The sequence below is a fragment of the Pagrus major genome, chromosome 1 (assembly GCF_040436345.1).
Source record: "Pagrus major chromosome 1, Pma_NU_1.0".
In the NCBI taxonomy this organism is placed as follows: Eukaryota; Metazoa; Chordata; class Actinopteri; order Spariformes; family Sparidae; genus Pagrus; species Pagrus major.
Window position 1 is genome coordinate 21922889 of NC_133215.1, and position 24437 is coordinate 21947325.

Consider the following 24437-nt stretch of genomic DNA (forward strand, 5'->3'; position numbering starts at 1 on the left):
CAGGCTGTCAGCCTGGCACCATTTCTATGTACTTTCATGTCTCCATTGTAGACTAAATGAATGAATAAACTTAAGTTTGGTCCCGTGTTGTCTGTATTTGCTGCTCTGGGGAAAACAGAAAGCAATCTGGTTGCCTTTGGGACAGTGGCGCCAACAATAACAAAACTTGGAAACAGCACAGTTAGAAAAGTTGCCTTTTTCCACTTTAACTTCTATTTGTTTGCAACTCTGTTTTCCAGATTCGAGGCAATGTTGCTTGAATAAATCAACGACTGTTGCACAAAAGGAAAGATTCAGTCTCACATTGTTTCTCTGCAGGTGTAATTTGTCTCTGAGAAGCCCTCAGATGCTCTTTCTGTTTCAGTGAAAGTTTTCCTCACAATGCAGATCTGAGCTTTATTAATCCCGAGCGGTGGCTTGTTGTGACAAGGGTGCCATTTATGAATGATGTAGGTTCCTTAGTCGAAGGACAAAACTGAGAAATATAAAACTAAAACAAATGATTTTCAGTAATCTTTGTTCTGCTGATTATTTTCTCAATTAAGTGATCAATTGTTTGGTTCATAAAATGTCCCATAGCTGAAGGTGACGTCTTCAGATGTCTTGTTTTGTGCAACCAGCAGACGAAAACCCAAAGATATTCAGTTTACTGTCACTGGAGACTAAAAAAACCCAGCAAAAATACAAACAAATTTGAGAAGCTGGAACCAGTCATCAAAATTGTTGCTGATTACTTTTGCTAAATAGCAGCACCATCCACAAGTCAGTCAGGTTTTTAAAGCCTTCAGTAACATCTGTCCTGGCTCATGCTAGTCTAGCTGGCTGCAGGCTGACAGTTGTGGTGCTGGCCTGGCCTGTGTGCACGTTGCTGCACTTCATCTCATTTGCTGACACATGGAAACAGGGAGCAGCTTGATGACCTGGCTGCCGCGGTTCAGGCTCACTACAACTGCAGCTCTCCTCTCGCTTTACTCTATTGTTCTTGTAGGCTGCAGATTTGTAACTGGATCTGTGTCGGCCTGCAGATTTTTACACTGACTGAATTGTGATCTCATTTTCAGACTGCTGCACGTTGGGTTTGTACCAGCATGCAAATGATCTTCAAACAATGAGGCAGGAATATGCACAGGGCCATTATAAACACTGTAGAGGAACTTTTTGAAATCAGTTAAGCTCTACTCTAAATATTGCCCTCTTTTCTATTCATTCATCTGTTTGAATAGTAATTTGATCTGTCTATTTACCCAACGTTAGGCAGGGGTGGAATAAATACTCTGATCCACACCTCAAGTAAGAGCACCAGTCTGACAACGTCACAATATTTCAATACAAATAAAAGTTCTGCATTCAAAATACAAGTATTACCAGCAAAATGTTCTTAAGAATCAAAAGTAAAAGTACTCAGTCTTTAGAGATCTGTAGGGCTGTAATTGAATTAACATTCAGATGTATGTATCGCACATCAGTGATTTTGGAGAAACATAGTTAATTGTTGAGTCTCGTTCCCAGGTTGTTGCTGCTGGTTTGGACTGAGCCACCAGACTGAAGTGTTGGTATTTGGGAATGACACTCAACAATCAACTTTCTCCAGAATCGTTCACCTTAAGTGGGGCAGCAAAACAAAAAAAAATCTATTACAATGAATGAATTAAGTTGTTCAAAAAAAGAGATCATAATATGTATTAGAGCCCGACTGATACTGGATATTTGGGGCCGATACCAATATTGGGGAGTAAAAAAACTCTGATATTGATATATCGGCTGGTATTCTTATATACATAGAATATACACATAAACACACATGTTTTGCAATGATCAGATAAATGCGGTGGTTAGTGAAAAGGCATCATATTTCTCTAAAATGTAGTGGAGTACAATTATGACATGGCATAAAATGGATATACTCAATATACTCCTTAACTGAGTATTACTAAACAGCAAAGACAAATATTTCACAAGCATCACTTAACCAGTGTATGGCTTTAATTAACACTATTTCTGAAGTAGTCAGATAACAAGAAGCTACTTCTCTGTACAAAGCATTTCATCAGCCAAGTTGAGGTATTGTTATTGTTTAAGATTAACATGAGGAGATGATTTACCTCAGGGTGAATCTGTGGGAGTATGATTAACAACACAGACGTGTTCTTGAGTGAGACACTGAGGCATTTTGAAACCTGTGTGTCGTCACACCGTGGCTGTTGATGATGCTTCCTTTGCACAATCAATCTGCAACATGTCAGCGAATGGGCCACGATGTGCCTGTGCTTTGGAGTAAACAGTGTGGACGTTAAAAAGGTTTTTGCAGCTCAAATTAGGTGGTACAGAAATTTCTTTAGATTTGGTTGATTTACAAAGGAGGTTTGCTTTCTTGCTAGCAGATGCCAGAATGAACAAGGGCCATAAATTGTGTTTTACATCTTTAGATTTCGGTTTCAAAGTCAACCTGATCCTCCCACAGAGCAGTCTTTGTGAACACCTGCTCGGATCATCTAACTAAAGGCACAGTTTGATTCATTTCCTCATCTCCCCAGGAGGCTTTAGGTCATTATGAAATAGAAGAAAACAAGCTTGCAAAAATGAATTACATTTTTCAGATGTTTGTGGATTTGTAGTGTTTGACTGTTTCATTCTCTCACAGCCGTTTCTAAGGCAAACAACAGATGTTTGTAATCAGACCAGGTGATTAAACAGCAGCTCAGCTACTGATCAGCGTTCGTGACGGAGCTGCTGGTAAAGTATGAAAAAAAGATAATATAATGAATGCAGCGGGAGAACTAGTGTCAGTCATTGCTTCAGCATCACATTAAGCAGTAGCTATGTGCCTGCAGTAGCACCCAGTTGGTAGCAGTTATCCTCGCCTGTGTAATCCAGTTTTGAGATTAGTGAGTGATTAGTGGATGTTGCAGTCAGTTTTATCATGCATTTTTTTTTCAAGATTTTAAATAATCTGAGCAGTATTAGGACTAATGCACTGACCAGTCAGTGGTGGAAAAGAGCAGAAGAGCCGCCTGTACTTGAAGGTAATTGATGGGTTGTGGGGATGGCTATTTCAGGACAATTTCCTCTCACAGTGGCACTCAGGGGAACCGAATCGTCTGGAGAGGGATACTAACTAAATTTAGAGCAGGAAAGCATTAGTCATGAAAGTGAACGTAGTTGGTAGATTTAGGGGACCAAGTCTTGAAAACATTTGTTGTCGGTGTCGCTTCGATTGCCCCAAATATGTCTCCTCATTCATTCAGGCTTAATGTCACACTTATTGGACAAATCCCCCCAAAAACATTTGCTGCATTGCACAGCACGAACATAAGAGAGTTACCAATTACATCTCTGTGATCTATACAGGGCAGTTGGTACATGAAGGCTGTTTGGTCGTTACTGTAATGATGGGGCTGGAGGGCTGATGTTCTCAGAGTTAATAGGTAACCATTCATTCCCAGCACACAGAGATATGAACATGAATCTCTGTGTCAGATTCACTGTACAGTAAACTACTCAGATCATTAACTTAGGTAAAAGTACCAGTACCAGTGTAATGGAATATAAAAATATTCCATTACAAGTTAAAGTCCTTCATTCAAATGTTTACTTGATGCTTGCTGCTGCATGTGTGACAAAAGTTGTATAAAGCTTTTGAGGCTAAAGATTAAGCTGTGTAATCTGATAAATCTTCTTCAATCATCTTGTTCTGTTATTACAGAATTGTCATAAAAAAGTACAATATTTGAAATGAAAATACTCAAGTGAAGCACAACCTCAAGTATCCTTCCACCACTGTCAGGCAGATGCTGTTAGGTCATTTAAAAGCCTGCTTTCATCATACACTAATTGATTGGTATGTGTTTTGCACCCCTGTGCACTATATAGAGAGTGTGTTTATCTTGTCAATATGTGCAGTCAAACTAATCCCATGCACTGGCTTTAGCTAATCGAGCTGCTTTCACAAACACGAAAAACATCCCTATTTATTAATGGGACACTTGGAGCAACAACATGCACAACGGCAGTCACAAGGACAGTGAGTCCAGTAGATCAGAAGCGTGGAAATGAACAGTCCACGTGTCAGCAACCAAACATGAGATCATGAGTTGGAACAACAGCGAGGTTAGCTGCTACGGATTAAGGAAAGGGTCGCCTAATGTCAGGGATGGAAGGACCCGAGGGTGAGACGCACACGCTAATAGTAGGAGGGAGGGGGTGACACATCTGCGAAGCTGGGATTTCTTTGAAAAAGGAGCTGATTTCTCTGTTTTTCCTTCATAAAATGCTGTTCAGGTTTTTTTCCATTTTTGTGTGTCTATGATTTTTCAGCCTCTGGGGAAATAATTTACACCTCAGAACGCATGTAATATCACCGCTTACGTCACAAGCAGGAAAATATGAATGGATATGTTGTTGGTGGGTGTTGTGAAAAGATCAAAGGGAGGGTATCTGCTTTATTTTTTTTTTTTTAAACCCTCCCTTATTTTATTTGCCCCAGGCTAGCTCAAAGTCACTGAGCCCAGATGGAGACCGTGAAAAGCTTCTTTACAACCCAGATGAAAAGTATTTTGTAAATCAGACACATCCTGCACTGATACAACATTATAAACATGGAGGGGCAAAGGGGATGTGTGTGTGTGTCTGTGTGTCTGTGTGTCTCTGTGTGTGGTGTGTGAAGGGGGGTCAGAAGAGGAAACAATAGCTCTGTCTGTTTCTGTAGACAGCGAGATCCACGTGTACACATTACACAATAACGTAGTTGTGCATGATATTAGTCAGGAGGAGACTAAACATAAACAAAAAACACACCAAAAACTTGCACATATGTGGGGTTAGGTTCCCATATCTATCACATTAACTAACACACACATACTGAGGTGGAATGTAAACATAGACACACCAAGCATGGTGACATGTCAGTGCACATGCTAAATAGTAACCTTTCATGCAGCACACACACACTGACACACTAAACATGCTTGGAAACACAATTTTAAATGGATTACAATGAAAGCAACTCCAAGCTGCCTTTATCTTTGTCCTCTGCAGTTTCTCCCAAGTACACAATGACATTAGAGGGAGCCTGCTGTCATATACAGAGCAACAGCCAAGCTCAGAAAATCTGGTGTGTTTTGCTTTGTCAGAGACCTTCAAAATGTCCTTCCATTAACCAGTGTATGTGTGCGTGTGTGTGTGTGTGTGTGTGAGAGAGAGAGAGAGGAAGGATAGGAAAAACACTTGCTTTAGTACCACTCTGCTGCATGACTCACACCTTTTACAGTGTGGCCTGACCACAGTGACAGAGCTGAATTGCCCTCTGTAGTGCTGAAGTATCTCTGAAGCATCTCTTCTTTGGTACTGTCGTCACTATCAGGCTGATACTTATGATGTTTAAGATGTTTTCACGCTGCTTGTGGGTTTCTTTTTAAATGCAATTCCTCCAGCAGACGTTGGTTTAATCCTCGGACATCCTTATTCACAAGTCCAGATTTCTGTTTCAACAGAATCTTAATTGTTTTGTGGTGGAAAAAATGTGGTTCTTCAGATGTAAGAAGCTGTTGGTGAGAATTCCAGTAGTGGTCAGTTGTCTGTGCAGGTAGCTAGCTGAAGAGCTTTGGGAACATTTTGCCATAAATCCAAACGCTCAGGCTGGTTTTATTCTCCCAGCCCGAGTAGTATCACCTCCAACAAGCTTTATCGTGTTCAGTTTGAGGGAGGCTATTATGTTATTGATTTTAAAGTTAAGGGTTAACAGGCCAAAATGAAAACAAAAAAATATGAATGTGAGATTTTATTTCTTCACCAACATGAGGGACATGAGTAGTCTCTCAGTTCCTCGCAGAAAATCAAATTTTTGAATTATTGTCATACTGTACCACAAACTGATCTAATGCTAACGACTGTGCCGCACACACAGGGGTGAGGATGTGTTAAAAACTGCGGACAATCTGCAGCGTTGTCGTCTGAATTCTGTGTGCGCAGACTCCGCGTGGGCCTGATGATTATCAAAATTTATAAAAGTTCCTTTAGCTCGACTGTTGTTTGCTGAAATATTCTGAGAATAAGGCGAAATTGGAAACTGTCACAAGCAGAATTCACAAGAATTATTGCAAATTATTACCACAAATTCCCGGGTGTGCTGTGATTCTGTATCAGTGACAATTCAATTTTCCCGAATTAAAGAAGATGGCTGTGTCAGCTGGGTAAATACTTTACTCTATGAGCCTAAATCCCAATGTGGATCTGCAGCAGAGAGTCCCGTCAACAATAATTTAAAATCTGGAGATCGGACCAAATGAAAATCAGGAGGAGGATGTGTACGCTGAAATCCAAACTCTGATCTTAGCATAAGAGAGCTGAACTCACAACGTCGTTTCTCTCTTGTGCCTTTGATTTAGAGTATCACAGACTGGACAGGAGGGTGAACACAAGCCTGCTGTATTCAGCTCCACAGTCGACTTACTGAAGGGTTTGTGGGTAATTAGATCAAGGTGAAAAGTGTCTGGCACAGTTATAAAATTTGTAAATAAAAACAGAGCTCACTGCTCGGATCGAGGTGAATTTTTGTGACTGAGAAGGCAGATGCTTGGGAGCCTGAGGCTCAGCCATCTGTCCGATGATTTTAATCTTAAAAGAAAAGGCAGGCTGACACTGTCAGTTCTGAGATCGTTGCAGTAAATTCATGCACAAAAAGTTGGTTTAGCTGTACCAGATTTAACATGAGTAAATATAAAGTATCTGGGAAAATCTGTTCTATGAGACTTGTCCTTTGACCGAGCCCTTTTACACATGTGATTTGGTCTCATTGGCTTGTTAATGGCTCTTTTGATCGGGCTGGTTTCTGTGCATGAATGTGGTCCTTGTCTCTTCCCCATGTAGTGTTGTCCCTGTTCAGATTGTTATTATGCTCCTCTCCTCTCCGCTCTCCTCTCCTGCAGGCTATTTTTCTGCTCTCCTTGTTTTGTGGCACATGTCTGCATCATATGCTTCAAAAACTGTACGTTGCTCTCGACCTTCATGACTGATTACACGGCTAAAATCAATTCTGTATTGCATTGTTGTTGAGTTTTCAGTTGTATGATGGTAATTGTCGATTAATTTACTGTACTGTTGTTGTGTATGTGACTTTGACTACACCACTGTGGTAATGTATTTTCTGTCTAGGATTTCTCTCATCTGGCCCTATATTTATTTTATTAATAGCTGGTTGTCAGCTACACTGTGTGTGTGTGTGTGTGTGTGTGTGTGTGTGTGTGTGTGTGTGTGTGTGTGTGTGTGTGTGTGTGTGTGTGTGTGTGTGTGTGTGTGTGTGTGTGTGTGTGTGTAAAGATGAATATAATAAAGGAAAACAAATCACAGCATCTCAATGAGCTGTCGAACATTAGCAAGTTAAATGTTGCACTAAAGAGTCAAGTATGCTCATAACTAATTAAACTTGAACGACACAAATACACATATTTGTTTTTTTGATCATTTATAAAACCCCCAATCAAACTCACAGCGCCTTCAGCCGAAACAAAACAGTTTTCCACAGTTTTTTCTTGGTGTGAAGTCACGCCTAGGTTTAAATCAGAAGGGAAGCAATTAAAAGCTCCCCGAACTCTTCTGTTTCTGCCAGAAGCCTCAGCTTGTTATTAGCTCTTTCTTATTGCTCTGAACTCACTCAATTATTAATCTGATTTATCAGTGATCTGATTGATTTATTACGACTTAATGCACATTAATCGCCCAGGAGCCGTGACCATAGCTCAATTCTTCTGAAAGCCATATGGTCTGATATTAATCGGAAAATCATTGTAGGTCATTATGTGTGAAAAGCTAATGACAGGTTCGTTCTTTCGTGTCAAGGTTCATCATTTATTTATAACTACAAAATTCTGTCTTGTGTAAAGAAAAACAGCTCTCTGATAGCAGAGTTTGTCTGTAGTGATGGGCTGTGATGTTCTCAGCCAGAATGATGTCATTACAGTGACTAAGAGTCACTCCCTCAGAGAAGTTTTTTGAACGAGGGTGTGGAGGGGCCATATTGGCATCTTCATGTGGACTGAATCACTGACATAACATGCTCCTCCTAATTTTCAAGTGCACAGACTAAACATGCAAAGGAATGGGTGTTTGCACATTGGTAGGACTGTGATTTGTTCATTGTTTGACTAAATTATGTTTATGCATTGGAGTTGGGCACTAAAATCTTTATAGGGTAATCTTGATATCAGTATGTTCTATTGAATTGAGTTCATCCCACTGAATTAAAGATATATAATGTAACATTTCTGCATTGAAATGAAAAAAAAAAAGAAAAACGACCAGAGTTCTGTTAGACATTTGTTGAGTTGTGTACTTACATTGTCCCAGATGTTTCAATGAATGTTCAAACCCAGATAAATCTGTAATTTTAGGTAACAACCAGGAGAGAACCAGAGAGTGAGGAGGAAACTTTAAAACCTTACCTTGTACATGAACATTTCTGCCTGAGTCACGTAGATAGATTTTCATCAGCAATGTTGGTTGTTGAGGACAACTCCCATGATCCCACACTGCTCAGGTTTTTTGTTCGGTTGTTATTGAGAGACCCCGAGCAGAAGCAGTTACTGTGCAGTTGAATTTTTCCACCATTACAAACTGGTATCATTTTCAATAATAAATGTTAAAGGTCAAGTATTTTGGATCTCCAGCAGATACAGATTTCAGCTCAAATTAGCTTCATAGCCCTTAAAAAAGCCCCTTTATTGCTGAAATGATCAGTCAAAACAATTAGTCAACAACAATCGATAATAATAATCGATACAGTATTGAAGTCATTGATCAAGCAATAATGAGCTTCTCAAATGTGGGGATTCTGTGCTTTTCTCTCTGTTGATATTGTAAATTTAATATGTTTGGGTGTAGGCCACTGGTCAGAGAAAACACGAGACTTGAATGTATCACCTAAAGTAGTGATTTTCAGTCCTGTTCCTGGCGGCCCCCTGCCCTGCATGCTTTATTTGTATCCCTGCTCCATCACACCTGATTCAAATAAATGGGTTGTTATCAGGCTTCAGCAGAGCTTGACAATGAGCTGATCATTTGAATCAGGTGTGATGGAGCAGGGAATCATCTAAAACATGCAGGAACAGGACTGATAAACACTGACCTAAAGATTTGGGAAAATGCGAAGGGATTAGTCAGTAAGAAAATGTGTCATTTGTTGCAGCCCTGCTCTTAAGATACAACTTATCAGGGCTGGACAGATGAAGCTGTGTAGCCACAGGTTTTGCGCATCTAGAGGATGTATTTGTCACATTAATTTGGTGATTTAATATTTACTTGTTAATTATCCGTAGTCAGCCATTTTCATTCATCTTTTCTGCATCCATGACAGGATTGAAGACCTCTGATCATATCTGCTCCACGGCCGGCCAGGCGGCCAATTAGGAGACAGCCAGGCTCACTGAGGAGCGAGACCAACAGACTGGAAGACCCTCTTACCACACCCACACAGCTTCACCCATCACTCCATCGTCACTGCCATGTCTATACCCAGCAGCAGCCCAGAAAGAGAGGGCTCTAGTGGGGCTCTCCCTCAGCTAGAGTGCCCTTCTTCTCCTACTGGCATGGATCCAGACCCGCCATCAACAGGCAGCCCAGTGCTCAGCCCAGATTCATCGTCCCATGATGCAGTGCTGTCAGCACCAGCCGCTTCCCCTGCAGACTCGGAGAACCTGAGTCCAGATGAACTGGAGCTGCTGGCCAAACTGGAGGAGCAGAACAGGTGAGAGCCGCCCTCATCGTATTAACCATTGTAGTGAAAACAAAGCATGTCTTACAGTTGTACAGTAGCAGCTTCAACCAATTAATTTGTCAATATTCATTGATTCTAATAATTGACTGTTAGCTAAACATCTCCTCTTGTCCTGTCTAGCTTTGCAACACAAGCTAGGCACAGCAGGTCTGTCAAGCTGTGGTTGCTCCGCATGCTGAAGCACTGTGCAGAGGGCTCAGGAAGTCTGGAGGGTCTTGTTAGCGTGTCCTGCTAATTAACTTGCTGCATCTTCATTAAATGACTACATTGGTTTTTTGTTTAGCGGTTATGTTTTTTTTTTGTTTTAAAAAAGCGCACTTCATGATTATCGTGATAATATCATGACATCAAATTTCTCAGTGTAGGTGAATCCTGTAAGGTAGTAGCTGTTTAACCAAAGAACCAACGATGGACAAGAAAAGTCTATAAACTGTAGAAAGTCGATGTTTGAGGTAGAATCTCTTGATCAAGGACATGAACACAGACTCAAGAATATAGATGAGTGGGCAAATAGGTCAAGTTCAAAGTGTTAAAAGTTCGACTTCAGATACAGAATGAAGTGCAGAAAATAATGAGGGTTGCAGGTAGTGTTAAAACAGTATCTTATTAATGAGATGGTCTAATATGGCATTTAATTAGTGCTTCATGATAGGAGATGAAAATTCGATCTCTAGAGGTGGTTTGTTAAATTCTGATAGGGGTGCAGGTTATCAGCCATCTAGAGAGCTGTTATCATCCTGAAATTTTAAAAGTTTCACCAGGAACATCAAAGAGTGTGAGTTGTGATCCCATACAGAGAACATGTTTTGCATTAAAAGCCCAATATTGTATATTACATAGCAACCACTGATATTACAGTTACAGAAAATAAACAGAATATGGCCGAACACAGTCCTTCACAGGCCACTCAAGAGCTTTTAAATGAATCCCTGATTTTCAAGAGACCATGAAAATATCAGAAATAGATTTATATTTGTGAGGCTTAAAGTGATACTCAAACATATCTATAACTTTTGAATGTGAGAAGACTGACATTTGAAGAAATGTCCGTTTCGGTGGATTTTTGCTTCCTAACCATCATGAATCCAAGCAGACTGCAGCCACTGTGCTCCATTAAACAGAGAAACCGAAGGTTTTACAGTCACCTTTCAAGCACACAAGGTGTGAGGTTCTCAAGTAATATATTTCAGGCGCTCTAAGGTTGTGGTCACAGTGACATCTGGAGAAACAGTGATAGTGTATTTTGCAGCGATATGACACAGATCCTTTGGGGCTAGAAATATAATTGGCATTGTTCAAATCGAGGTGTCTATGCGCTTAGTCCAGTCTAAAGGATTTTTTGAGTGACTACAAGCTAATGTCAGTTTGACCTAGAATCACAAATCTCAAATCCTAGCATGACTTCCTGTCGTCTGTTCCTGTTACCTGTTGCACTCCATAAACCAAACAACCTTTAATTCTCACTGAAAAGTAAAACACACACATGTACCCAGGATGTTACTGCATGTTCTTTCAGTAAGCTCATTATTTAATCAGTTCGAGATCTGTTTCCTCAAGGATAACATCGGGTATGTAATCACTTGATTTCACTATTCAAGGGGAAGGTTTAATCCCTGTGTTAGATAAGGCTTAATCCCACGCAAGTAAGAGCACCACGTTCTCCGTTGGAAATCTCTGTACATATAGTTTTGATTGGACTTTATTGAGTGCAGTGGGGATGGTAAATAACTTTCAGAAGAATAAACAGTAGCACTGTGATAGTTTTACTTTAAGGAGTCACATACTGTGCAGATCTTTATCCAGCCATCACATGTTTAAGCACAGGAGTCAAAGGGCAGGATGCAAGAGTCAAGTGATTTAAAAGAATCGGACATTCAGGGTTAAAGTGGGACTGAACTTAACACCCTCGGGGTAAAGAGCAGTCTCTTTAATCACATCATCTCTGCTTCCTGCTGTCCTGTTGAACCAGACTCAGAGGAATATACAAACAAAAAACTTATAAAAGGCCAGTTTGGGAAAGACGCTGACATGTGAAGTGACAGCCAGGTAGCATAGCTTAGCATGAAGCCTGGTAAGAGGGGAACACATCGGGCTTGGCTCTGCTCAAACAAAGGTGACAAAATCAGCCTACCAGCAACTGTAAAGCTCAGTAATTCACATATTTTACTTTGTTTGTTTAATCTGCACAAAACTGTGGCATAAAAACAAGCTGTGATATTATTTGATGGACTATTTATTGACCGGGAGCAATGAATTACTAGCTAAGCTAATTGGCTGCTGGCTGAAGATTTACGTTTACTTGTGCAAACATTAGAGAACTATTGGCTTTTTTTCTCCAAAATGTACAGCAATTCCTTCAACGCTTGATTGTTTGTGAGAAATACAGAATAAGGCTTTCTGACTTGGCTTGACCTCAGAGTCTAGGTTAATTATCAAGTGAATGTAGTGGAGTAAGTGTAAGTAAGTATAAATAGCAGAAAATGGAAGTACTCAAGTAAAGTACCTCAAAAATGTACTTGTACAGCACTTGAGTACAGTACATTGTAGTTAGTTACATTCCATCACTGTTATTCTAAATTTTGACACTAAGATTTCAATTTTTAATGCAAATGAATATCGTTTCCAAATATTGGTTATCAGACTTCTGTCAGCCAAATGTCATGTAGGCAGTGGCAGACAGTGGAAAGGTGACCTACAGATAATCCACCAAGCTCTTCGGTTACAATATACTACTTCTACTGTATGCAGAACAAACTATTACTGCAGATGACATATGGACTATTTTCTGCTGTATTTTAAATCAACTCGTCTACTGGGATATCTTCAGAAAAATGTCAGACTGTCCTAATATTTACAGTACCTTTTAGGTCATATTGTTTAGGCCGATGGGTCTAATATATAAATATATAAAAGCTAGATTATCTTATTACTTACTGTCAGTTTTTTATTACTTCCTTTCCAATTAATCTGGCCCTGTATACAAAGGCGTATTGTTGTTTTTCTTCTATATGAATTTTTCATAACCATCCAGCTGTGTGTCTAAAATCCTTGTGGGTTACTCAGCCTCTGATTCTGTAGTTTAAGGTAAAAAGCCCTGAGACTTCTGGTGCCTCTGCAGTGTTTCCACAAACCCACTGATCTGTGCAACGTCACAGTCTGCCTCAATGTCATATCTGCCTGCCATGGCTCCTAATGCTCATCTTAGCGTGTGTACCATGTTGTATAAGACCAACATGTCGTGCCTTGTAATCATGTGCCTTTTCCATCACAAGTAATCGGTCGTAATTTGAGCTTCCTGTCTTCTCTTCTTGCAGGTTGCTGGAGGCCGATTCCAAGTCGATGCGCTCGATGAGCGGTTCCCGGCGCAACAGTGGCTCCTCGCTGGTGTCCAGCTCCTCGGCCTCCTCCAACCTGTCACACCTGGAGGAGGACACCTGGATCCTGTGGGGCCGCATCGTCAACGAGTGGGAGGAGTGGAGACGCAAGAAGGACAAACTCCTGAAGGTGGGGATCCAGCACTGGAGAGGGAAAATGAGAGATTATGTGGCAGTATTTTCTCCAGAATGAGTCATTGAATGTAATTAAAAATGAGAACATCAATAAGAAGATTATCAGCCTCCTCGTTATGTTTTTAAATCTTGTTCGTCAGGTTTCACAGGAAGTTTACTGGGTCAGAAACAAAAAGAAAGAGGGCCCCATGAATCCCTGACTCATCGTAGAGGCTGGCTGGCCATCTATAACTACAGACTTTATCGCTGCTCTGTTTTTATTTAAAGGGTTATTTTTAGTTGTCAGAAACATGGCCTCGAGGTTTATTTTGCTGACGCTCCCCTTCAACTGAACAATTTTTTTTTTCGGAAGATAAACCTTCATAATAATTCAGATGCTATGTGTTAATACAATCATTTTGATATGACTGCACCAATGCCTTAAAGCTGCAGTGCATCAGTTTGCCTCTCTCTTCATCCTCTTTCCCTCCTACTTTGTTCTTCGTGTCTGTCTGTGTCCTCTGTGACAAAAAGAGAAAGCCCAGGGGAAGAGAAGATGGATGAGGGGACAGGACAGCAAAATGAGTCAGGGCGAAAGGGAAGGGCAGGCGAACAAAACAGCAAAAATTAAGACAGAATTTGTTTTCGACGAAGAAACATGAGCTGAGGGTTAGGAATTATTGTTGTAAATGCATTATAATGTACTGAGTGGCTGTAATTATAAAACAATCCTAACTTGTCCTTGTAAATACATCTATTCATCATCTGTAATTGATTTCTGTCAACTCATCTGCCTGCTCTTTGCTCTTAAAGAGATGCTTAGACATTTTTAAAATTACATCCATCAGCATATAAAGGAGAGGTATTAATCCTCTGTAATGTCTCTCTGTCTTTGTCCTGCAGGAGCTGATCAGAAAGGGCATCCCTCATCATTTCCGGGCCATCGTCTGGCAGCTGCTGGGCAATGCCACGGACATGCCGGTGAAGAACCAGTACTCTGAGCTGCTAAAGATGTCTTCCCCCTGCGAGAAGCTCATCCGCAGAGACATCGCCCGCACCTACCCCGAGCACGAGTTTTTCAAAGGCCAGGACAGCTTGGGGCAGGAAGTCCTCTTCAACGTCATGAAGGTGAGCACTGCAGAGTTTGACATCACATCAAGGTCTGGAAGTTATATAGTCATTTATGAATTAGGCATTCACACTGTGAGTGACTTGGTGGGTGTGGCTCAGATGATCACCTGTTGGTCTGCTCATCTGGTACCAGATGCAAAGGGTATGTTGTTAAAATTGTTAAGAATCAGGCATCCTGGTGGCCTACAGAGGTTTAATATGATGATCATGTAATTGCAGTGTTGCCAGGGACCTTTGTGTTCCCTTAAAGGACAAGTTCACACAAAAATGAAAAGATGGAAAGTCAACAAAACATTTCTGAAGTTTCACAGCAAAACAGCGTTGCACCATTCTTCTAAATAACTGAAGTAGATGGGGACTTGTTGTAAAATGTGAAGAAAATCAGAAAAAGCATAAAATGTCTCCATACAGCATATCTGGCATAATCCAAGTGTCTTGAAGATCCCAGATTGATTTGAAAAGACTTTATTTACACCCTTGGCTTGATTGCGTCAAGCTCATGCACCCACTTCAGACGTGGGTACGCTAACGCTTGTAGCTTACCAGCTACAGTGAAGATTTCGGCATAAAAAAGGGTCTAAATAATGTCTTTTCCAACCGATTTGGTATGTCGGGGCTTCGATGGACTTCGATAACATCGGGATTTTGTTATTTTGTTGTTGTATGGAGCCATTTTATGTTTTTGTTCTTTTGTTGTTGTTGGGTTTTTTTCCTGGTTGTTTTTTTTATGTTTTAAGTCCCCATCTACTTCAGTTGTTTTGCAGTGAAGCTCCTTTTCGGGTGAACTTTTCCATTTTATTTCCTGTCAACTCTCGATAAATACATTTATCCATTGCTTTAAACTCCATTGAGTAATTTTTTAATATGTTGATTATTTCTTCAAATATTTGAAAAAATGTCCACCACAAGTTCCCAAGAGCCTAAAGAGGTGCTTGTTTGGTCTAATCAACCCTTTGAAACCCTAAAGATGATTTACAATAGAGTAAAGGAGCAAATCTTCATGTTTTAGAAACTTGAACCACCATATGTTTTAAATTTTTGCTTAATGATTTGTCTTAAATCATTTAAGTGTTCAAAATTGTCAAATTCTTTGTTTCAGCATGACAAGCAAGTATGTAATACTACCTGAAAAAGGTAACAATAATAAAATCAGAGTGCAGTTTTGTGGCTGCAATTAACTGATCCATTTTGTATTTGCCAGGCTGAGTGTTACTTTCCTGATGTAATTTATATTCATGAGACAGAATCTGTAGGGAATCAAAAATGTGGACAACTGTTGCTCACAGCCATGGAAACAAGTTTGTAGACCGTCTACATATCAGTCGATTTTTCTGGTGGCTCAGCTGCGCAGGAAATGAAGAGACCTCTGGTGACTTGTTGATCCTGCTGCTCACAGTCTGGATGTTCGGTCAGGATTACAGATGTCATCTGTGCTGCTTTCTATAAATACAACACATTACGTGTGTGTGTGTGTGTGTGTTTCAGGCGTACTCTCTTGTGGATCGAGAGGTGGGCTACTGTCAAGGCAGCGCATTCATCGTTGGTCTGCTGCTTATGCAGGTAATGCTCAAATATCTCAGGATCTATAATGAGGATTTTTTTTCCTAAAGGTTCAGCGTATTATGTCTGAGCTTTGTTGTAATCAGTCCCACTAGATTTCTCTGAAATAAACACGTGATTTTTTTGAAAAACTGCAGGGCAACTTAGTTGTCTCTTGAGGTTATCTGTAATATATGGTCACTGTATAATAAGCTGTTCAACATAAGCTGTCTGTAATTTATACCTAATGAGGAAACTTGACTGACCCCTCTTCCCTCCTCCCAGATGCCCGAGGAGGAGGCGTTTTGTGTTTTTGTGCGTCTGATGCAGGAGTACCGCCTGAGGGAGCTGTTCAAACCCAGCATGGCCGAGCTGGGACTCTGCATCTACCAGTTTGAGTATCTGCTGCAGGTAAAGAGGAAGCAGTGCAGTCTGTTAACGAACATGAGGCTTGCAGTGTGAGACTCATCCACAGAGGGGCAGCAAATCATTTATTTGTGTCCAGCACACATGTCCTTGGACTGTATTGTATTTATTTGAGGCTTATGATCTTCCTCTTTTCATTGATCTCAGGAGCAACTTCCAGAGCTGAACGTCCATTTTCGGTCCCAGAGTTTCCACACATCCATGTATGCCTCGTCCTGGTTCCTCACGCTTTTCCTCACCTTCCTCCCTCTGCCTGTCGCCACACGCATTTTTGATATTTTCATGTATGAGGTAGGAAACAATACATACACAAGTATGTGTTTTTATGTATTTGATGTGCTTAACTGTGCATTTTCAGCACATGTTTTAAATAAATGACCTGTCTGCAGGGCCTAGAGATTATCTTCCGTGTGGGCCTCGCCATCCTGCAGTACAACCAGACTGACCTCATTCAGCTCGACATGGAGGGCATGTCACAGGTTAGCAGCTGCAGCTTTACACCGCTTGTCGTTGAAATTAGTTTCATGTACAGATTCAATCATGAGTGAATTGCTCCGCAATGTCCCACTTTCCCTTTTGCACAAGAGCTTCCTGAACGACAGATCTGCTTCACTCGGTCACATTAATTCAAAACAGAAACAGGAACTGGGGCTCATTCGATGATGTGTGATGGTGGAGCAGTAAGGCAGGAGAGAATAAACTCTAATTGGATGCTGCTTGGTAAAAGCTCTCCTAACCAGTGAATTAAGTATTGATTTGTATCTGATCTGAACTATGAGGCAAAATCCCCAACTTAGATCAAAGGTTGGACATTTTCACCTTGTTGTTTTGTTTTCATTTATACACTCTTAATAGCCTTTTTCCATTTCTTTTTCTTTCTATTGGGGTAAAATACAGCAGAAAATGGAAATGACCTAAAAATGTTATTTTCATAAGTGATAAATCTGTTGATTATTCATTTAGTTAATTGAGCAAATGTCAGACAATAGTGCTAAAATTAGCCATTTAATTTCCATTTCCACTATTCAAGCTCAAATTCCTTGTTTGATACAACAAACCCTCAAAACCTGCAGGATATTCAGTTTATACTGATAAACAGAGAGAAGCAGCAAATCTTGATATTGGCATTTTTGATTGAAAAATGACTGAAATGATTAAGTCTCATCTCAGTTTATGAAATGAAGTATGTTTGAATTCAAAATAAATACATCTATATAACTTAATTGTGCATCAGAACCATCGTAACCTTAGCTGCTTGTCTTCATTCTTCTAAAACGTGTCTGCCTGCTTCTTCATAAAATATGAATGAGCAGCTTTGTCTGTCTTGAGCTCTCTAATCTTGTGTTTCCCTCGGGGTCTGCCAGCATTTCCAGAAGGTGATCCCCCACCAGTTTGACAGCTGCCCAGACAAGCTGATCCTCAGGGCCTACCAGGTTAAATACAACCCCAAGAGGATGAAGAAGTAAGAGTGCTCATTACTCAGCTAACAACCAGTGAGAGTCAGAGTGGACGGGTTTCATGTAGCCCAGTAGGATTTTCTTGCTATCTGATTAATGCTCAGGGCTTCACACTGATCTGTTTGTTTTTAGCATTACTATTAAAATAGAGAACTAGTCAATGAAACACAGGAACCGAGGAACTAAGTTTTTAAAAAAAAAAAGCATAATCCTGTTGTTTTTGTTTATTTTTTTATCAGACTTGAGAAAGAATACACCACAATAAAGAACAAAGAAATGGAGGAACAAATTGAGATCAAGGTGTGTTTGTTTCTCTGTTTTTGTGCACGATGTGGATTACACAATAAACCATTTTTTATGCCTTCTAACTTTTCTGTACCACCCTCTCTCTGTTCAGAGGTTACGCACAGAAAACAGGCTGCTGAAGCAGAGGATCGAGACGCTGGAGAAGGTAAGAGACGGGGTTGGACTCCAGCCTCTCTATATGCTAAAATAAATCAGGTAAATGCAGCATCATTGAGAGGAAACGACGGAGGACTCTTCGTGTTCTGATTAGATCTTGTTAATGCTGTGGGTTTTAGATTAGCGAGCTCCTTTTCTGTGGTTGGTATTCTCTTGTGGAGGAGCTAGTTCTTGCAGTGTGTGTGTTTGTGTGTTTCTGGGTCAAGATGCTTCTCTCTTCTTCAGCACTACGCTGTAAAGAGACACTACAATTTTTAATCTTCTCCTCCTCTGAAATACTTTTCTCTGAGTGATCTCACGCTGCCTCTTGTTTCTTCACAAACATCTCCACATTTGTTTCGATTGATTGACTCCTCAAACTTCGATCCCGTTTCTTTCTTTTCCCTGAGTTTCCTCTTGGGTTTTGTTGTGGTTTATCCTCCCCGGTGTCCCATTTTCTTTTACTCTCTCTTCATCTCTTTTTTTCATCCTGTTGTTGCTCTACTTCGCTGCGCTGTAGGAGAGTGCCGCTCTGGCAGACAGACTGATACAGGTAGAGTACTGTGAACCACATTCCCACTGACCTGACTGTCCTTCTCCCTCCTCCTCTTTCTGCTCTCCTGACCTGCTTCTCTTCCTCTTCTAATCAGTAACCAGCCAAAAGTGCATGAGAGAATATTGCTTATGTTGTATATCTTTTCAGTCCACAAGGTGACCCTGTAATGCCTGAATGCATGTACTGTTTATCCATGATGGAAACTTTAATATGAGGTTGTACAATCCCTGCATGTGGCATGTAAAAGTGTATTATTATCACTACTACTATGACCAGTACAAATTATTATTATTATAAATACACATAGTTTACCAAAATGTGAATGAAATAACATCAGTTCAACTTTTTTTGGAAATGTACTTATTCGCTTCCCTGCAGAGGGTTAGATAAGAAGACTCATGTCAAACTACTGCCAGAGGATGGTTAGCTTAGCTTAGCACAAGACTGGAAACAAGGGGAAACAGCTAGCGTAGCTCGGTCCCAAGGTAACAAAATCCACCAGCACCCATGAAGCTCACTGATTAACAAGTAAACTCATTACTGGACAGATTTCAATGAAACTTGGATGAAGGATGGGTGTTGTCCCAGAATAGACGTCATTAACTGTTGGTGCAGATCTGGATAAAGGGACGGATCCAGGAATTTCTTTCTCACTTTCATATACATTGCAAGACAGGGCTTTTTTCAACATTTTCATTAATTTCTCAGGAATAAAGCATGGCTCTTGATGAAAAAAATCAGGCCTATGTAGGTGGCTGGTATCTATGAGTGAGAATGGTTTGATGCAGATCCTAAATCCTAAATGGTGAGCTTTAATTATGCAGTTGTGGGAGGTTTAAAATTTAGAGTGAAACAAGGCTATCGAGTTTGATATCGGATTAGGGTTGATTGAAGCAAAGGGGACTGTTGGGCCCTGGCAGAGGTATGCGCTCTACTGAGTGCCCTTGTAGTTTGTTTAATTTGGACACCAGCCGAAGCATTAAAATGACACATTGTGCTTTTAGCTAAAAAAAAAACTTGTCATTTTTAGCTTCTGTTTTTGAATAAATAAAACAAAAGAGATGTATGAATTAGTGAGCTTCAGAGGTGCTGGTTGGCAGATTTTGTTACTTCAGTTCAGAGCAAGGCTAGCTGTTTGCCCTGTTTACAGTCTTAATGCTAAACTATCTAATCAGCTAAACTATCAGCTAAACTATCTAATCAGCTTCATATTTAATGGAATTAAAATGAGAGCAGTATTGACCTTTTCAGCCAGATCTCTGCAAGAAAGCAAATAAGGACATTCCCCAAAATGTCAAACCATACCCTTAAAGGACTGTGCACCATGTAACAAATCTCACCTTGAGCATAATAATGCCGCAGATTCCCAAAGATGCTCAGAATTAACCTTTTCCCTCCATTGGTATATATGTTTTCTGCATTTTAAAGATTGAACTGCAGAGCTGATCTTGATGTTTTTTCTTGTTCTGGCCTGCTGTTGCAGGGTCAGGTGACGAGGGCACAGGAGGCAGAGGAGAACTACGTGATCAAGCGAGAGCTGGCTGTGGTGAGGCAGCAGTGCAACACTGCCAGCGAGAGCCTCGAGAAGGCGCAGGACACCATCAGAGAGCTGCAGCAACAGAAGGTAAACACAAATGCACAGTCTATGGACAGACTCTGTGCTCGCAACAGAAACAATTGTTCCAACACAGCAGACGACGGAAGCGAAATATCATTTTCCCCTCACGTATAACCAGTGATTTATGGTGATTTTCTGTCAAGTACAGTTGAGTCATTTGTTAAGTGATGGTTCATGAGATCAAGAGATCAGATAAGCTTTCAAATGTGTGAAATCTTGAATGTAGATTCAGCTGATACCAGTTTGGAGTACTGATTGTGCAAAAGTGTTGACAAAACCCATTTCCCAGTCATAATTACTTAAAGGACTAATTCGACTTTTGGGAAATTTCTTTTTGCTGAGAATTCAATTAGACTGATACCATTCTCATATCTGTTTGCTAAATGTAAAGCTGCAGCCTGCATGCACATAGCTTAGCTTAGCATGAAGACTGGGCCCCAGGGCAAATGGTTAGCCTGGCTCTGTCCAAAGATAACAAAGAAATTGGTCTCAAGAACCTGTAAATCTCACTAATTAACATTTGATCTCATTTGTTTGGTTCATATAAAACCTATGAAACTGGTATTAACAAAAAGACAGTTCCAGGCTACATGTACCCCCTGCTTCCAGTCTTTATGCTAAGTTTAGCTAAGTGTCTGTTGGCTGTAGCTTCATATTAAGAAAAACAGACATGAGCATGGCGTCAATCTTCTCAGCTAATTTCTGGAAAGAAGGCGAAAAAGTGGGTATTCCAAAATGTTTAGCTTTTCCTTTCATGCTGAAATATACCCATTTAAAAAGTTCAGGTCAGAATTATAGCAGCCAGTGTTTGACTTTAATGAACTGATTGCAACACTGAATATCGTCCAACTTCAGTGGAAATTTCTCAAAAGTTCAGATGTACTGTATGCAACACAAGCCACTAAAACCTAAGACATGTTTCACAACCCAGTAACATGGAATGTGTGTGCTGAACACGCCACCAGAAATATTAAAATTACAGAATTTAAGTTTGTTCGTCTTCTCTTCTTCTTTCTAAAATCTTGTGTTCAATAAATTATTCTATTGTAAAGAAATTATAAAAGAAAACGGCACCATTTATTGACACAAAGCACATCAAACATGTATAACGTGGTACCGGCGCTCGTGTGCTTAAAACCAACAAAACATTAAAAAAAAACTTTGCTTTAGATGTCAAATACTTTCTGATTGATATCATCTGGGTAATATGTTGAAATATTTCTATAGTAATTGCTGTATACTCACCTATTGTTCTGCTTTTATTGCATTTTACTTCATCAGCACTGTGTTTCCTCTGCATTAGTCAAACAACCACAACTTGAGTGGCATATTCAAACACACCCACATCAGGACCACACGCAGGGCCACAGCGCAGCACTGTCCAGCACTAATGGGACATTTTGTTCACACGTATGAAAATCATCGAGAAGTTTGGTTTCGATTTTTTGTTTCCTTCACTTTTTTTTTATTTACAAAGAAGCGACTAAATCCAAGATGCATCACTGCTAAATAGTGTCGAGGGGGAACTTGTTTTGTGTAACATTTGCATGTAAGGAGCCAAGCCGTGGCATTAAAATGGTTAAATCCCGTAAAAGAAATTTGAAAACAGGCGCTAGCTTGTTTGAGAACATTTGAACTTTTGATTTGACTTTGTCAAATAGATTAAGTGCATTTACACAAGTACTGCACTTAAGTACAAGTTTAAAGTACTTTATATTCCACTGCAATTCAGTGGAAAAAAATGTTGTTGGTTTTAAAACAATTTGTTTACCTTTTACACACTTAAAGTTGATAGCTGGAGTTACTCTTTACTTTACGAACTAAGATTTTTCATTCAGAACAAACAAAATAGTTCTAAAATATGATGTCTTGTTATAGATTAAACTACCCAACACTATATAAGTACACAGGGAAAATAGTTCTTAGTATATATGAATCATCAGCAATAATAATCTAATATGATAATATGTAATAGTATAACAATCACAGGGTCGGATTATATTCGTTAAGTTCTTTTATTTTTGATATTTCAAGTATATTTTAAAAACAATATTTGTGTAACACTTTAAAAGCAGGACTTTTTCCTTGTAACAGAGTATTTTTACATTGTAGTATTGTTAGTTTTACTTAAGTAAAGGATCTGAAAGCTGTCTTCATCAGTGGATTTTAAAACGTATTTAAATGATGATCTCTACCTGAAGGTGATTTGTTGTTTTACCATAACTGATTCTGTTGGAAGAAAAATTGATCAGGACTATAAATGCTTGAAGAGCACAAAGAGGCTTATTGTTCTGCATACATTAGCAGCTGTTTGTAATGATGAAGTAAGAAATACGAATGAGTAAAATGCCTGTTTCATTTGTCCAGCCACTGCTGACAAAACAAAGCCTTCTGCTCGCTCTCGATGGTTTTTACAAAGAATTCACAGTTTAAATTCACACTGCCACTTCAGCAGATCTTGTCTGTGAGAGTTTAAGGTGTGACAAAAGTCTAACATCCTCTCTGTTCAATGCTGCGTACATTCACACAGAATAAAGAGCAAGCGTCAGTGTGCCATTGATTTATTTTCTTAACGTTTTTAAAGACGGGACCTGCTCACAACTGATGCCATTGTGACGGGTGATTTTTATTCCAACTCAGATTGCTGAAAAAAAAATCACCCACCAGAGTTCACACACCTCCACACATTCACAGTTGTCTTTGATAACGAAGACTGAGAAACCCAAAATGACAAACCGAAACTCCCTTACGCACGCGATGTACCCAAATTCAAGCTTGTGTATTTTGCGTTGTAGGAAAAGTATTTTTCCACTCAGCCCAGTGTGTTTTTCTGCTGCGCTCACAACCCTCGACTTTGTAGTTTCACTTTGATGAGGTGACAATAAAATCTACAGTAGCTTTCTATTTTCTGACGTCACGCTGAGTCAGTCGGGCAGGAATGAGCTATTTCAGCTATTTTTAATGTTGGGTTACTTCAGTTTAGAGACATTTACTAAGCACTGTCAAGTTGTCATACAAAATTGAAATCCTCTACCCTAACCCTAAACAATTTCTATTTTGTAGCTACAGATGATTATGATAAGGAGTCAAAGTTGCATGTTGGCATTGATGCTCTTGAGTTACTTGTTGGAGAAATGAAGAATAACACAATAACTCTGCTTGGTGGCTGCAGCCAAAGAAATCAGATGTATGGCTGCAAATTTCCTGCTGTCTTTTCTGCTTCTTGATGACAGTGCTAGCTCTCACAAAAGCTCTCAAGGATTCATGAATACTGAATTTGCTGTTTCATTTCTCAGCAGAAAAGGAAAAAGAAAGAGAAAGAGATATAACGGCAGCGTGTGGCAGAATTCACACTGTGGTAATGCTGGCTTAACTGAGCTCGCAGTCGTGACAAATACATGTGACAATTAAAAAATGAAAGATTTTAATTTTGTCTAAGCCCAAACAAGGCCACTCTGTTCAACTAAGGCTCCCAGTAGTTTATAAATATCAACACACTCTCAAGAAAGATGATCAACTGGTGATGAATGTTGGCATCAAGCCCAACTGTCCCGTTGTACAATATAGCTGCGTAACACCTCTGATGTTTCTTTCAGTACACAGAGCAGTTTGTGAGCAATCTGCAGACCCAGCTGGAGCAGTCAAAGCTGCGCGAGGCTGAACTGCTGGGGGCGTTGAAGGAAATGCAAGACAAGGTCCTCGACCTGGAGAAGGTGAGCTAACAGACATGCATTTGTCCGTGTGAGAGAGAAGTGTCATAGTCGAGCGGAGGCCGCAGGCGTGTGCAGCTGTGAATGTGTTGAAGATAATAGTTCAGTTTACTGGAAGATAAATGTGTCAAAGTTGTTCCAAATGATGAGCTTTCAGTTTTACTTCATAAGGTGAGAAAGGACAGCTCTGCTTCCCCCTGATGATGATTTTACTGTAAGATAAAACTAAAGCTAGAAAAAGCAAATATGAGCCCGACCTGCTGTTGTTTACTTTTCCAGTTTGTTAATATTCCTGGAACTTGGTA

The 24437-nt window shown here is 40.0% G+C and overlaps 1 protein-coding gene across 3 annotated transcripts in view; it reads left to right on the forward strand.

The window, feature by feature from the left end:
- The window catches only part of evi5l (ecotropic viral integration site 5 like), a 39375-nt gene that overhangs the window by 3070 nt on the left and 11868 nt on the right, over positions 1-24437 (forward strand). Inside the window, exons 1-13 of one of the 3 annotated variants that reach the window (XM_073493178.1) lie at positions 9131-9152; positions 9347-9736; positions 13081-13270; positions 14158-14382; positions 15871-15945; positions 16210-16335; positions 16498-16641; positions 16740-16829; positions 17715-17812; positions 18047-18107; positions 18205-18258; positions 20288-20428; positions 24019-24135. In XM_073493178.1, the coding sequence (XP_073349279.1) occupies positions 9495-9736; positions 13081-13270; positions 14158-14382; positions 15871-15945; positions 16210-16335; positions 16498-16641; positions 16740-16829; positions 17715-17812; positions 18047-18107; positions 18205-18258; positions 20288-20428; positions 24019-24135 (1563 nt within the window). In that variant the 5' untranslated portion in view covers positions 9131-9152; positions 9347-9494. Of the gene's footprint in view, positions 1-9130; positions 9153-9241; positions 9256-9346; positions 9737-13080; positions 13271-14157; positions 14383-15870; positions 15946-16209; positions 16336-16497; positions 16642-16739; positions 16830-17714; positions 17813-18046; positions 18108-18204; positions 18259-20287; positions 20429-24018; positions 24136-24437 lie in introns of those variants that run through there. The other 2 variants (XM_073493719.1, XM_073492406.1) reach the window with 2 other exon arrangements.